We start from the raw sequence: 16,038 nt of genomic DNA on the forward strand, positions 1-16,038 counted from the left end.
GATCGAGACCATCCTGGCCAACATGGTGAAACCCCCTCTCTACTAAAAATACAAAAATTAGCTGGGCGGGCGTGGTGGTGGACACCTGTAGTCCCAGCTACTCGGGAGGCTGAGGCAGGAGAATGGCGTGAACCCGGGAGGCGGAGCTTGCAGTGAGCCGATATTGCGCCACTGCACTCCAGCCTGGGTGACAGAGCGGGACTCCGTCTCAAAAAAAAAAAAAAAGAAGAAAGAAGACAGAGAAGAGAGAGAGAAAGAAAGAGGGGGAGACAGGAAGGGAGAGAGAGACAGAAAGAAATGCACAGGAGTTTTCTAGGTTACTAGAAAAGCCAATGTCTTCCTGAGGAGAGAGAGAGAGAGAAAAGAAAGAAAAAAAAAGAAAGAAAAGAAAGAAGCCCAGATTCGTATCTTTCTAGAATGGGTTCAGCAATGCCCTGCCCTGAGAACAGATGCGGAAATTAAAACTGTGTCCTGTAGTCCCTGCCTGTGACCGTCCTTTCAGTTTATACCCAGACTCACACAGGTCTACACAGCACGTCTTCTGAATGACATTAATCTAAGGTGAATATTTACCTTCAAAAACCAAACCTTTGTGTGGTCTGAAATTCAGAGAATAATCACAGTCCCCAACCCCCCAGTGCAGACAGGGGCTCTTGCATTCATGTGCCTTGTCCATCCTCAGTGCGAGAGCTGGTGGGTCCCAAAAACACAGACAGATGGGCAAAGTGGGGCTCCTTCCAGGGACCCATGTGTTGCCTTTTCCAGACCCAGTGAAGCTGTGCCCTGGACTCTGTGCTAACATGCACACCACCACGGGTTATAGAAGTTGTAAAAAGAGCTGTGTGTTGGTAACACAAATCTCATCAACAGGCCCTGCCTAAGAAGCTCCACATGCAAATCCCCCTTTTAGAAAATGAACATTGGCAGCTTTGGGCTTCGTGTTGGAGGAATGTTAAAACAGCTCAGGCCTGAAGTGAAACCTTCGATCTGCTGCTTTGTGTGTGACAAGCCTGCCATTGCATATCGCACGTTATGTCTCCCTGAAAATCTACACCCGAGCCAGGCGCAGGGGAGCTCACCCTGAGTCTCCGCAGGATGGCCGTGACCCGCCTCTGGAGGTTGTCCCAGCGCTGGTTGCCTTCGTGGACCATCTGCTTCAGCCGGCTGGCTGTGTCTGTGCGGTTCTCCCGGGCCAGCCGCCGGTACTGCTTGTTGATGAGCTCCAGCTGAGTGAGCCGCTCGTGAATCTGCCGCTGAAAGGCCTGCATCACACGGGAGGGGTCAGAGCCAAAGTGTGCAGAGTGCCATGACACCCTCCTTCCCTTCTACACCTCAAGCAACCTGCTGCCAGGGGTTCACCCCCAAACTGCAATGGCAGCAGAGGGCCTAATTCACCAGTCCTGATGCCAGTTACACAACAGGCTTTCAAGTTCATTGCATAGCAGCTGGCATACATCCGCAATGTCTTGCAAAGCTGTCTCAGCAGCCGGGGGCAGGCTGTGGATTGGGCAGCCCTCGCCAGAGGTGAGGAGAAGCTGGCCACTTAGGGGAAGCCATTTCAGCAGCTCCCAGGCTCGCTGCAGGCTTGGTTATGATCAGGAGACTGGGATGGAGAAGGCGTTTACCTCAAACCTCTTCAGTTCCTCTTTGGCACTCGTGTACAACACCTCTGAGGAATTTGGGCAGGCCGCTGTCCTCTCCGCTGACTTGAGCCAGTCCTCAAAGCGGGAATAGTCGTCTAAAAATTTCTGCCACAGGCGCCACGTCTCCTCGATTCTGATGGGAGGAAAGCATCTTAACACAAGCCATCCCCTGCAAGCCCGTGCTAAGCCCGTGCTTTTGCCCTTCTTTTATCCCCTGACACCTGCACAGTTTAGTGGGGGAGACCCTGTTACCCGTTCTGGGAAATAACAGGGACGCCACTTCTGGTCTGTGCTCCTCCCGCCTGGGAGTGCCAAGCACCTCAGAGCTCCTGCTTCACAGAGGTTAAAAAACTAGGAGACAGGGCTGCCTCCACTACTACCTGGCGAGGTCAACAGAAGCACAGTGGCCAGCTCACAGCCATACCCCGCACAGGAGAGCTGGAGAGAGACGTGACTCCTGTTACATTTTTCTTGAATAAATCCTTTGAGAAGCATTGGGCCTTCTCTGCCAATACCTGGCGCATTTCTAAGTGAAATGAACAGAACAGTTACTGTGAATGAGGTCAGAAGGGTGTACTGAGTTCGGCTGACCATGCTGAAGACATTTGGGGGAGCTTAGTTCTTACTTCATGCGCCGCTCCATGGACATGGCACAAATGTTCCTCCAGCGTCTGTCCAGGCTCCTGGTGGTCTGCTGGATCGAGTCGCACTCAGTCTCATTTGCACAGGCATCGGAGTCGTGCAGTAGAACGTCACAGATGTTAAACACAGACTCCACCCCTGCGCTGTGTTGTTCAATATCTCGCTGTAGATCCTGTGATTACAACAGAGTAAGAAACCTCTTGAGACGTTGGTGACAGCAGGAGGGTCAGTATCAAAGGACCCCTGTTCCTGCCTCCCTTCTCCCAGCCCAGGGGATACTTCCCTGGGTGGATTTCCACCACGGGCTTGGCAGTACACATGGAATCCCTCTCATCTTTGTGTTACCCTTGTGCTGTAAGCACCTGACACAAAGTTGAAACACTGGAAACATCTAGGTCTTGTGCGCTGAACCACGTGAGGGGTGGCACAGTGGTGGGCGTCGTCCTCTACTCACTCATTACCGCTGAGAGCCCATTGCCCCACAGACTTTGGGTATGCATGGGATCTACTCCATACCACCCACCCCAAAGGGCTCCAGTTTACACTTGGTTTCAGGTAAGTCTTTAGAAACTGAGTCTCTTCAGTAGGAACTCTCCACCTTTTATGGGCTACTGAACTCTTCAAACACACACCAAATTGTGCGTGCAGCAGTGTGCGTGCCCACAGGCTCCCCGTGAGCTCATTCAAGGGCTTCATGAGCCCAGGGGAGGAATTCTGGCAGACAGACCCGGCCTCCCCAGCCGATAAAGCCCAGCCAAGGCTGCGGTGGCTTGGGGAGAGGCAGGGTTTCTGCAGTCTTGTCCTTTGATGGGGAAAGTGATGCAATCCCCAATTCGGGAAAAGGAACATTTGTGAAGAGAAAATGCATGGTCATAGGAAAAACTGGAAAACCTCTTTACGAATAAACACGGCACTTTTAGTCATCATCGGATAGTAACGCTGCTGCACCCCCATGGGTGGGCTGCAGGGAGGGAGGGAGATGAGGAACCTGTTTGTTTTGCCATTCTGGAAGAGTTAGGCATCCCTGATGTCCAAATTCTGTGACAAGTGACACGAGACCACATCATTAGTTTTAATATCCAAATTACATTGTGAGAAAGCAAAGACTAAGTTAAATTCTATTTTAATTATTTCATAATATACCAATTTCTGAAATCTACACTACTTTAAGCCACTATTAACTAGACTAAATCCAGTTCCCAGGACTCAACAAATTTCAGTTAATAAGAGGACTATATTATAAATGGTAGCTGTCACCATCTACAGAAAGGCAATATAAGCTTCATTCCAGGTCACTTTGATATTTAAATAATTTGAGATTATTACTATATTACTAGATGGGACCACTATTTTCTTACTTTTCTTTTTGAGACAAGGGTCTCAACTCTGTCATAGTGGTGCGATCTTGGCTCACGGCAACCTCTGCCTCCCAGGCTCGAGCGATCCTCCCACATCAGCCTCCCAAGTAGCTGGCCACCATACTCAGCAATTTTTTGTATTTTTGGTAGAGATGGGGTTTTGCCATGGTGTCCAGGCTGGCCTCCAACTTCTGAGCTCAAGCAATCCACCCTCCTCAGACTCCCAAAGTGCTGGGATTACAGGGGTGAGCCACCGTGCCCAGCCCCTATTCTTACTTTTCTTCATATAAATGCGCAATTCCGATCGTTGTGTGTTTAGGTTGATATGAGGGAATAAAATGCCAACCCGCCAACCGAATTTTAAATCAGGCAGTTCCTAACACTGATCCTGAGTACAAACGACCACCACCAGGTTATATTCAGAAGAGATGTGTTGTCCACTTGGCCACCCCGTGTGCACTGTGAAGAATGTGCAGGGTATTTTGTTAGAGCTCTGCAGTGTGGGTGGAAGGCCTGTTATGCTTGAATGGTGGGAGTCTCCCTGGAGTCAATTTGAGGACTGACTTTAAAGTTATTATGTCTAAATAAAATTCCAGTTTTAAGAACTCTTACCGGTTCATAGCACTGTCGTGGGGCCCTTCTAAAATCAGAAGATACATGTCCTATTTAAATATTAAAATAATAAATTAGGAACCCTGATACTGGTGTTAAATAAATAATACTCATCACTTATAACTGAAAAATGCCCATGACCTCATCTGGCTCCAGGTGGGTAAGGTCTAGCTGAAAAGCAGAGAGAGGTTCTAGTTTATGGACAATATGAATGCTCTGTATTTTAATAAACTCTGCAATTATCCTACATTATTTATTCAGCTTACATTGAATCAAATGGCTAAAGAAAACTGATTTAATATTTAGGTTAAATGGCCGTAAGAAACGAGCTCTACAATAATTTATAAAAGAACATCAACATCTTGGTTTAAAAAAAAGCTCAAACATTTTCAAAACTTTCTCAAAACTTTTCAAAAAAACATTTTTGAAATTTTTTTTAAAACCATGTAAAACACCACACAATGGCCTACTAGTTACCTTGTACAATAGAAAATACAGTGCCAGACTACCTTTTAAAATGCAGACCATTTAAGTGCTAGACAGGAACATTTTGCAAACTGAAATAATCCTACCACTATAGTATCCACAGAGATGTAAGTCTGCACAAGAATTAGGTCTTAGAAACTGTCCAAATCTAGAGAAAAAGTAGATTTAAGAAACAACATAAAACATTGAGAAAGACTTTTGCTGACAGCTAACAGGCTCCTGTTCACTTTGTTTTTCTGCCCCTGGGCAGGTGACACAGAACACTGAGGTTGGGGAGGAACTTGGGGGTTGGGGGGTACAGAGCAAGAGGAGATAGACCTGAAACTGGAGAAGAGAACGCAGCCAGAAGAATGAGAATAAAAAGGAACCAAAACCAGAAGGTAAGGGAGGCTGAGGAGAAAAAAAACAGGCTGAAAAGACAGAAAATCATATAGGGTGAAACCCCAGTGCCAGCTCCTGAATGTCTCTGTGGGAGGGGCTTGGGTAGCAAGTGGGACAGGGGGGTGTTGGGATGGTTCAGGGGGCGTGAGGTGAAGCTCAGCTGGCCCATGGCAGGGGCTATTCATTAGCCAATGGAAGGGTAACTAACAACTCCTCCAAGCCACCATCTGGCACACCCCACAGAGAAACAAGAAACCAACCAATGAAAAAACTAGGACAGGGATCTTAAAAAGTTTCAACGAAAGTGGTTTGTGATTTAAATGTCACAAAATTGCCACTACTTCCTGTGCATTTTAAAGATGATATATTCCATAGGAATAACCCCCATTACCTTATACCTAAAGGTGTTCTATGTAAGAAAGGCGAAACAGAAAGGACTTTTAGAGGGTCTGACCCCTCCCCGACCAGGTGCATTGCAATGAGGATCCAGGGACATCATAGCTCTTAGCTACTTTGGGGGGCCGAGGGCTTTTGCATAAGGCAATGCTAGGTGATGCCATGTTTTTAGGTCTTATTTTTGGAAGCAATTAATTTATTATATTTAGTTTGAAAAGTAAACATAGGTAAGGTGGTTTTCTAACCCAGACCAAAAATGGTCACTAGGTAAGGTTTTAAAAAGTGGCCCATACATAATTCTTTTGTGTAACACATTTGTTGCCAGTGTTTTGGATGGGGTACTTAAGGTCTGAGTTTAGTATAATATAAATACACTGTAACTTATTCCTTTTAACAAAAATACTAAAAGTATCCTAAGATCATCTGTGGTAGGCAGAATAATGACAATGACACCCTCCAACACACACACAGACATCCAGATCCTAATCCTGGAATCTGTGAATCTGTTAGATTACACGGGGAATTGCAGTTGCTAATCAGCTGACCTTGAAATAGGGAGATTATCCGGGATTAGCAGGGTGGGCCCACTGTAATCTTAAGGGTCCTTAACGGCAGAAGAGGAGGCAGCTAGAGGGAGATGTGACTATGAAGAAAGACACAGAGAGATACAATGTTGATGACGTTGAAGGCAGAAGAGGCACATATGAGCCAAGCAATGCGGGTGGCCTCTAGAGCCAGAAAAAGCAAAAAAATGGATTCTCCCCAGAGCTTCCAGAAAGGAACACGGCCCTGATGACATCCTGATCTTAGCCCAGTGAGATCCAGTTCAGATCTCTAACCTCCAGAAATAGAATACATTTGTGTTTTTAAGCTGCTAAATCTGTAATTGGTTACAACAGTAGTAGAAAACTAACACAGTATCTAACTTCTACACAATAACACCAATTCCATTGATTTTTTTCTTTAAAGTAACCAAGGGATAGAAATGTCACTAAGGTGATGCTGAATTCTATAAAGAGAGAATTTTCAAATCAACCAGATTGAAATTATGTGCCACTGCAGGATGGGAAGAAATAAGGCTAAGAGAATAGCAGTGGCTCCAAATTGTATGCTTTTGGGAACAAATTCTCTGCAATTTAATTAATTTAATGTTCTGTCACACTTTGGATTTAAAAAAAATGAACACACTATCAACAGCCCCAGCAAAATCTAGCCAGCCATTCTTTAAGAGGAAAGGTATCGACAGCTTCCATATAATCTACCTGAAAAAACTCACCACTCAGGGTAAATTCATTTGCAAGGCCTTGCCTTTTCACAGACTGTTCAAAGACATTCATCCTAGTGGATCACACTTTTTTTTTTTTTTTTTTTTTTTTTTTTTAGATGGAGTCTCATGCTGTTGCCCAGGCTGGAGTGCAGTGGCGCGATCTCGGCTCACTGCAAGCTCCGCCTCCCGGGTTCCCGCCATTCTCCTGCCTCAGCCTCCTGAGTAGCTGGGACTACAGGCGCCCGCCACCGCGCCCGGCTAATTTTTTGTATTTTTAGTAGAGACGGGGTTTCACTGTGGTCTCGATCTCCTGACCTTGTGATCCGCCCGCCTCGGCCTCCCAAAGTGCTGGGATTACAGGCTTGAGCCACCGCGCCCGGCGTGGATCACACTTTTAAGTAAAATTGATGTATTCAGTAGCTGTGACTCCAATGAGAGAGGCATTAAAATCTCTGTAATGTCCATTAAAATTCCATAATACTTATATCAATATTCTTTTCTGCACAAAGCAAAGACAGAGTCTAGATGACCTCGATGAAAAAGACATGCTTAAAGTTCCAAAGCTAAGTGGAAAAACCAGTATTTTTAATTTGTAGCATTACTAAATCATACTAGCTTGAAAGCCAGAGAACAGGCATCATTTAAACAGTAATTGTAATAGCACTTAGAAAAGTCAAGAGCAGGGAGGGCCAGGCATGGCGGTGCCTGCCTGCAGTGCCATCTACTCAGAAGGCTGGCGTGGGAGGATCACTTGAGCCCAGAAGTTAAAGACCAGCCTGGGCAATACAGTGAGACGCCATCTCTTAAAAAATGTCCACAGTAGCACCAAATATTGAATCTGGTAAAAAAGGTTCACCCTCAATCCTGTCTCTAAGCATCTGTGGTATGTGGTGTGTGGTGGAGGCTTAACGTGAAGAAAACAGATTCGACTCTGAGAATCATACTGCTTCTACAGTCAAAACAGAATCTGCCCACAGGTCTGAAAAAAAGAGGTGAACGAAAGCTAAAGAAAGATTAAGATAAACTTAGCTATTTAAAAAAAAAAAAATAAAGACAAATCCAGGCATTGCAAGTGAGAATGCGCATGTGGCCATGAGACCAGGGAAGTCAGGAAAGTGGATTTGATAAACCAGTGACGTCAAATAGCACCTACCAGGTGGGTACAATGAGAAACACTGGCAGAACTCAGTAGCTTTCAAACTGCACAATTTCCAGGATTGGCTCAGAGCATGCATATCTGATAACAAAAATGCACAGAGCATTGCAGCTCTTAAAAGTCTTCCTAAACTATTGGGTCCAAGCATGTTCCTTATCACACCTTTTCTTGTTTTAATTTTTTAAAAAGCTGTACCAGACACACAGAATATTATCCCATAAGAACCTTCCTTGGTTAGAAAAGTTGCTTTTCTTTCAATTAGTTGCCTTTCAAAACTATATTAACAAAACACAACAAAGATCAGAGTCAAAAAAAAGACATAATTTAAAAAATCTTATTTACCACCAAGATTAAGATTTGCATCTTAAACATTATTCACACAGTTTCACAAAAAGCTACATGAATGTGGGAGGGAGCACTCAAGAGATGGATATAAGAACATGGAAAGATGGTCAGTATTCTCTGAAAAAAGCAAACCAACGTTACGAAATGTGAGCACGTGAAAACACACAGCTATACGGGGAAGGCCTGAGTCAGTGCACATCGCGGCCACCCATACTCTTGCAGGAGCTCATTTCTGATTGTCCCACCTGCTGCTCAGCGAGCCTCTTCTGGATCTCTTGATCATCGCAGACATCATAAACAACAGGCTTGGAAAGCTCAGACTCAATTCGAGCCAACCAGGTACGAAGGTTGCTCATGTTTTTGTCCAACTGCTGAATAAAAGCAAAGGTCTCCTTCAACTTCTTCACCCTACACATATTTGCAGAAAAACAAAACAAACAAACAAAAAGTGATGGAAATCAAAAGCCCAATACTTAGTGGTAGAAGAATGTTCCAATAAGAGCATTGCAGGGTAAAAAAGAATCTATTTTGCTTTGATTTTATATCAGACCAACTCTCATGTCACCAGATACGAGTTCTCAGAGAATATGTGAAGCTTTGCAAGGCTGTTGCCTCTGTTGACTTTCGAAAGGACGGAGAGTTAATCCACCCATGCAAATGGAAGTCCTATCATTCCCAGAGTGAGATCCTCTGAGACCCAGTTCATCTTCCTGGGGCTTCAGAGGTGAGAAGACAGCCATTTTTTCCTAAGTGAAAATAACCACTCCTGACTTCTGCCCAGTTTCTGCCGTGTATATGCCTGAGATTGCAGCAGCCGGTGATCTACCCTGGGAGATTAAAGATGTTACACGCCTGGTTCACTTGGTGGTATTTGGTCCACAAGGCCTCGCATGGGACCCTCCCCTTTGGGTAAGCAGAGAACATGTGCCAAGCCCTACTGCTTCAGTATGAGGGGTTCACCCAGCCGTATACAATGAACCAGCCCATGTGGGTAGATTATGGGGCATCTCTGCCTGTCAGAAAGGGAGGGGCAAAGGAAATCTGCATGCAAGCGCAGTTCTAAATGGGATCTCCCTCACCAGTCTGCCTCAGCTCCCATCCAGCCCAACTCGGCATGGAGCAGATTTGAAAGCACACGCATGGCATCAGTACAACTTGGCGTGCACGTCCACATGCTGTCAAGGGGACGTGATGTAGCTGTTGAGGGAAAACAATCTTTTTCTGACATATATACTAAAATAAAATGCTCCAATAAACCGCTTTCCTTAAAGTCCTAAGGCAGAGCGACTAGAGCCAGGATCTGTCCTGGCGTTCTGTGGGATTTGTAGTTAATCTCAGACACTTAAAAGTAATGGCTCTAAAGGAAAGTTCCCACTGATCAATACTTACGTTGTTGGGAGATGCTGTCAGAACTGCGCCCCATGGCTGGGAGCACTAGAGTGATAAATGGGGGCACCGACCCTCTCAGGAAACACTGCGCTGCATGCCACCATCACCTCTTACTTGACTGAACAACCTCCTCTCAGCCCCCTAGACTTCCTGCCCACCTTTGGTTCTGTAGCCAAAGTGTAAGTAAGTTTCAGAAGGCAAGTCTGATCCATGCTCAAAGCTTTCAATAGTCCCTGCCCTACCCTGAAAACTGGTTCAGCCCCTTGATCTCTGTACCTCAAGCATTCAGGGGCCACTCTGCCTCTAACCTTGCACTCTCTCAGACACCCACCAGGACAGGGAGCGCCATGGCCAGGCTGCAGCCGGCCAGTTTCCACCGCACACACAGCACCTCCCACAGTGCCTGATGGGCAGGATGCTCTCCACAAATGCTTGGTGAATGGACAAATATGGACATTCCGCTAGAAGCTATGATTTAAGTGGACCATGGGGTAGTCATATAAGTGTGGATTAAAAAAAAAATGTGTATCTTACAACTTACCAAGTCAATCCCAGGGACTGACTTCTAGCTCTATTACCAGCTACTTTTAAGATTTAGTGAAAGTCCTTTCACCTCAGCCCCCTTCTTTCTAGTACACCCTCAAAGCCGCTTAAGCTTCAGGGAGGTGGCAGCATCGGGTGAGGTGAAGGCCAGAACTCCGGAGGCAAGCAGACCTGGACCCAAGATCCATTCTCCCATCTAAGAGCTCTGCACGCTGCAACGTACCTAACCACTGACTCTCAGCTTCCTCACGATCTGCAAGATTACCCACCTTGCAGGTGGTGGTGAGACTGAAATAAGAGGCTTCATGTAAAGTCGTCTGCACAGAGTGGACACTGGACCACATGACGCTACAGTCATGCTTTATTTACATGGCACTGGACCTCACAAAGTTCTTTCATCAGTGTTTTATTCTCAAGGGCAAGCTTGGAAGAAGGATGTGTGGTCTGGAGATAGAAGAACACAGACTCTGTGGTCAGGGCCTGGGTTTGCGTCCTGGCCATGTTTAATGCCATCTATAAAACGGTGTTCACAGTGCTCGCTTCGGCAGCACATATACTAAAATTGGAACGATACAGAGAAGATAAGCATGGCCCCTGCGCAAGGATGACACGCAAATTCGTGAAGCGTTCCATATTAAAAAAAAAAATGGTGTTCACAGTAGTACCTTCTTTCACTGGGTAGCTGAGGGGACTGAATGTGAAAGGCAGAATGCCTCGGAGATAAATGCCCGTTTTCCAAATTACATTCTTACCGCAAACACCACAAGGATACGTTCCCTTCAGAGCCACAGATGATTTATTAAAAAGGAAGTCATGGAATCCAGGACCAGGCCTGGATATAGCTGTAACCTAGATCCCACCATCATTCCTATGGTTTCAGAGGTACACCCTCCTCACCCCAGTATCTTGCCACCTTGATTGCCCTGGTTCCAGAAAGAACACTCCAGGCAACTACCAGCATAGCTGGGAACCCCTGGCACCGTGGGACAAGGAGTGCTCCAGGCAGTTCCTGAAGGACTGCCCTCCTGGAAGGCTCTGCCGGAGAAGAGGCCCAGCCACGAGAGCGTCCCCGGGGCTGGGGGAAGGGCTCAGGCTCGTGACCTCTGCACAGCTCTCCCGCCCTCCCCACTTCTCCCTCTGCCCAGAATGAAATCTCCCACGGCCTTCCTCTAGCCCCTGACCCTATTCCACCCTAAGAATCCCAGCCTCTTTCTTATTTTGAAAAGAAGAGGGCTAGAATCCAAGTATTTATTTATATATTTTTTTCTTTTTCCTTGTTTCCTCTCTTCTAACTTAAAAGCAATTAACACACCGAAGAATGCACGTATTTAAATGAAGGGAGCTAACTAGCAACACAATTGCCTGGGTACAGACCCACAGGGCTGTGGTGATCCTGAACTGTTAACCGTGGGGTTAGGTGTGCGACACCCAGAGAGGGTATGGAGAAGGTGGGGGAATAATTTGCTTGGTTTTCCCAGGACTCTGGTATCCAAAATGGGGTGCTCAGGACAAACCAGTGGGGTGTAGGAATAAAATACGAGACTGTCTACTGTCATCCCGTTCTTTTAAAATTTCTACATGTATGTTTTACAATGATAAACTTTATTATTAAAATGAAACATCTGTATCCCACGCTGATGGCCACATGTGCCAGGCCTATTGTGCTTCATGTTAGCAACTCATTTGCTTTTTTTTTGAGATGGAGTCTCTATCACCTATGCTGGAGTGCAGTGGTACGACCTGGGCTCACTGCAACCTCCGCCTCCCAGGTTCAAGTGATTCTCCTGCCTCAGACTCCTGAGTAGCTGGGATTACAGGCACCTGCCACCATGCTCAGCTAATTTTTGTATTTTTAGTAGAGACAGGGTTTCTCCATGTTGGCCAGGCTGGTCTTCAACTCCTGACCTCAAGTGATCCAGCTGCCTCAGCTTCCCAAAGTACCAGGATTATAGGCATCATTTCCTCTTCATAACAATGCTAAGAGATAGGTAATATTATTATCCCTACTTGACAGATGAGGAAACCGAGGCACAGAGAGTAAAGAGCTCACGCAAGTCACATGGTCAATAGTGGAGGCAGGATTCTAACCTGGGCAGTCTGGTCTGGAGCTGCTGTTCCTAAGTACTACCCGTCCTCTCACATAATCCTACACACACTAACATGCACATCCTGTTGGTACAGGATCGTTTTGCTGCAGTCAGAGAACATGACCAGAAGTCTGGACTCATAGCTCAGGATACACTGGGGGGTAGGAGCTGGTATAGTGGATGCTAAAACCGGGGGCTCTTGGCAGGTGCCTGGGGAGGAGGCCAGAAGGCTCGATACACGCTGCCCATGTTTCCCCTCCCTGATTTTCTTTCAGTAATCACTTAGCCATGTGCCTTGTCTTGGATCCTGCACAGACCCTTGGATTCAGAGATAGCTGGAAGATAGGCCTTCTTCCCAGAGAGGTCATTACCTAATTCAGATGTAATGTTGACATTGTAATACAACATAGGAGTTGCTCAATAAATAGCTGTTGAAGGAGTAAATGATGTTCACTCATACCTTCCAATGTGTCTGATTTGTCTTCTTCATAAAAGAAGTGGCCAAGTTAGATTTTTAAAGAAGAGCTGTAAAGACCAGAGCATATGAGAGCCCTTTTCACACAAAGCAGTGTGCTGCCAGCCTAGAAGCCACCCCTGCTCCTCAGCCCCGGTTTCACACAGGGCCAATGAAGCGCTGACAGACACTCACATCACAGGCATACTTAGTGCAAGTGAAAGAGGAGGGGAAGGTGGGAGGGAAGGAAAAGAAGGTCACCAAGAAGTGACAAAGCACTCATCCAGCCAGGATTTAGCCGGTATATGCCAAACTCCATCCAGAGGCCTAATACCCCCAAATGCCTGGGAGTCTAAATGTTGCTCCTCTGATCATCAGGTAATGACTGACCCTGGGACCCATCAGGTACACGGCGGAGTGTGCATCGTTCTGTTCTGTGCAGACGCTGTAACCTAATGGTCACCTGTCCCAGGCCAGGAAGCGTCTGTCTTTTGCCAACCCAGGCAACTGACCTCCACATGTTAGGCCTTGTTAATACTGCTCTTGAAAAATTTGAAATCTCGAGTTAATATCTGGAAATAAGAAAACCTATTCAGAAACCAGCCTGCTGGCACACAGAAGCAACCTCAACCCTGCCTGACATCAACCACCTGAGCAGTTTGCTGCCGCGGCCCCCATCTCTGCACTCGCCCCGGTTTTGACCCGGTGCTCTGAACATTTCTCACATAGACATTTCAACAAATAACCTTTCTCCAGGAAAAAGCAGCATGATTTTCTGAATTAAATCCCAGTTCTGAGAATCAGAAAAACAAAATTTTTAGGTACAAAAGCAAAGTTTTCCACCTGCATAGGCTCTTTATTGAGAGACCTAAAGCAAAATGTTTTCTATGAAACCAAACAAAAGAATTATGCCTAAGAGCTGCTTTAAATGACAAGAGTTCCTTTGCAGTAATTATGGGTAAAAATGCAGAAAACGATCAAGGCAAATAAAGTTTTTCTTTTAACTAGCGATGGATGAGAATATAACAATGATAAACACTCCTCTCCTTCCAAACAAACAAAATCAAGCCAGGTTCGCATCATTCTATATACCAAGCCTAAGCCTTAACAATGTACGATGAAGGCTTTACATGTCAAATTTATACATATGGAATAATTTACCATTTAGTCCTATCCTCTGTGTGCTCAGGAGTCTACAGTTAAATTATAAAAGCCCTAAATCAGCCTAAGTGAACAAAAAAATTCCTATGCCTAATTTAAAAAATACTAAGGAAAACTGAGATGGTTCAAGTATCCGAATTTGTACTGAAATAAACAGTCAAACCTGTGGGCAGCTGTCAGTTGCAAAAAACACTGTAGAAATCCTGTACAATTGTATCTTTTCACATGACTAAACATCCTTATGGCAAAATAATGCATTACTCCAAGATCCTGAAGCCCTGATTTAGGGGCAGAGGCATTACAATACACGTCTGAGCTCATTGCCTCTTTGAAGCATTTTTGTCACCGGAGGACTTCCATTTTCCACACCGCATAATCACTCCTCTGCCCTGCTTGTCAGAGGCAGACTGCAGACACCACACGCATGCTGACGCTGGGAAAGAACCCATCCCCCGATGGCTGAGCACAAACACTCCGCAGCCACCATCTCATCGGTGATTTCTATTGTAACCAAAGCGACACAGCCAGAGAGCAAGACACAAGGGACAGCACCCGGCGCCTCGGCCCTATGCAGAGCTGATGACGAAAATGGCACTTACTGTTGATGAGAAAAAATCATTCCTTATGTTTAAGCGAAAGCTCCAAGTTCCCGGCCGCACCTCCACCTCCCAGGGCCGAGGCAGCCCCTCCCCCTGCCCGGCGTGCCCTCTTCACTGGTTCAGCATCTTGTACAGAGGCGGACGCAGCCCTCTCCAAGGCTCCTTGTGAGCATGGCTGGCTCGCAGGCACAGGGCAATGCCAGCAGGAAGGAAGACACCTTCTCCCCTGCTAACTGCAATTTTTAATCTCAGTTTTCTCCCTTCCAATAAACAAGTATCTCCAGCTCTTTCCTCACACACACAGTCTTTGTTCTGACGCTCCAGGATTGCAATGCTGGGAGAAGAAAGTCACAGTGTTATCTTGGCTATGGGTTATTTATGAAGTGCTATAAACGGAGAGACGAAACATTTAATTTGGGGCAGGCAAAAGAGGATTTCTGTCCTCCACAAATTAAATTTCTCTGTTTCAGGTTTAAAAGAAACAGCAAAATCTGAAGCCCCTGAGTCCAATAGGAATGCCTTCCTCTTGTCCTCTTGAAGAAGCAATTTCCCTGTGGGGGTTTTCTGCTCTGTCCTTTTGGTCCTGAACATCCTGGTTTAGGAGGGTCAGATAGTTCATTTAGTTTATCTGCTTCGTGCACAAAAATTCTATTTTGCAGTATAAAGGGAATTCATTGCAGAGGAAGAAATTTTGTAACTTTCCTTGCTAGCTCCTCCCAGGACTTACCATAACGTGTCTGAAAATTCCACCTTATTCATACCCTCAGTTTCTCCGGACAATCCTGAGTGGCAGCACTTGGTTTGTGTCTAGTCTACCTCAGACTCATTCCCAGCCTTATTCTGAGACTCGATATCATTTTTCAGGAGTCCCTAAAGCCCAACATTTAGTCATTATTGTATCCCCACCTTGAAACATAGCAAACACATGCTACACCAGTGGAATCAGAAGTGCAGACCTGGCAATAGTTCTCCCAAAATGCTGCATCGAACTCAGGCCCATGTGGTTGGCTGTTCCTGCAACCTGCTGAGCACGAACCTCTGAGGCTCAGTACACTGGACCTGCCTGATGCTGGCCATCAGGATACTTGCTCATTACGCCAGTGACGGCTACTCTTTCCTTGGGGGAGCTCCTCAATCCTCAAGGAAGCCATTTCTGCAGGGTCTGGGAACAGCGGCCACCCATTCTAGAGGCAGAAGGATCAGACTGATGGGAAGGAAAATGGAAGTGAGGAGGCTCACATCTGGCTCCCCCTGTGCTAAAATAATCCCTAAATCCTTCCAGTCCCACTGGATCAGGCAACCTGCTAAGACCAACGCAAGTCAACTTCGTGACTAGCAGCATTGTTTGGTCTTCCAGAAAACCTTGAGAAAATACAGATAAGAGCTTGAGAGCAATGAAAAGCTTTATCAGTCTAAAAAGGCACACATATTTCTGCCCATTCTGCAAGGCATGGAAAACAATCTTAACACACAACTGCCATGGTCATAACTTCTGAGTTTAATGATAACATTTTAATTG

At 45.9% G+C, this 16,038-nt stretch overlaps 1 protein-coding gene and 1 non-coding gene across 15 annotated transcripts in view; one reads left to right on the plus strand and one right to left on the minus strand.

Annotated features, from left to right (window-relative positions):
* LOC105473730 (spectrin repeat containing nuclear envelope protein 2) overlaps positions 1–16,038 on the minus strand; it is a 377,206-nt gene that overhangs the window by 15,624 nt on the left and 345,544 nt on the right. For 13 of the 14 annotated variants that reach the window (XM_071100037.1, XM_071100034.1, XM_071100026.1 and 10 more), the window contains 4 exons: positions 8,532–8,694; positions 2,270–2,457; positions 1,626–1,776; positions 1,080–1,262 (listed from right to left, as the gene is read on the minus strand). In XM_071100037.1, coding sequence (XP_070956138.1) covers positions 1,080–1,262; positions 1,626–1,776; positions 2,270–2,457; positions 8,532–8,694 — 685 coding nt within the window. Of the gene's footprint in view, positions 1–1,079; positions 1,263–1,625; positions 1,777–2,269; positions 2,458–8,531; positions 8,695–14,519; positions 15,009–16,038 lie in introns of those variants that run through there. The other variant, XM_071100040.1, reaches the window with a different exon arrangement.
* On the plus strand, positions 10,751–10,857 carry LOC112425205 (U6 spliceosomal RNA). Its single transcript, XR_003016269.1, has one exon. It is a non-coding gene; the product is annotated as a U6 spliceosomal RNA (small nuclear RNA).

The sequence above is a fragment of the Macaca nemestrina genome, chromosome 7 (assembly GCF_043159975.1).
Source record: "Macaca nemestrina isolate mMacNem1 chromosome 7, mMacNem.hap1, whole genome shotgun sequence".
Classification (NCBI taxonomy): Eukaryota; Metazoa; Chordata; class Mammalia; order Primates; family Cercopithecidae; genus Macaca; species Macaca nemestrina.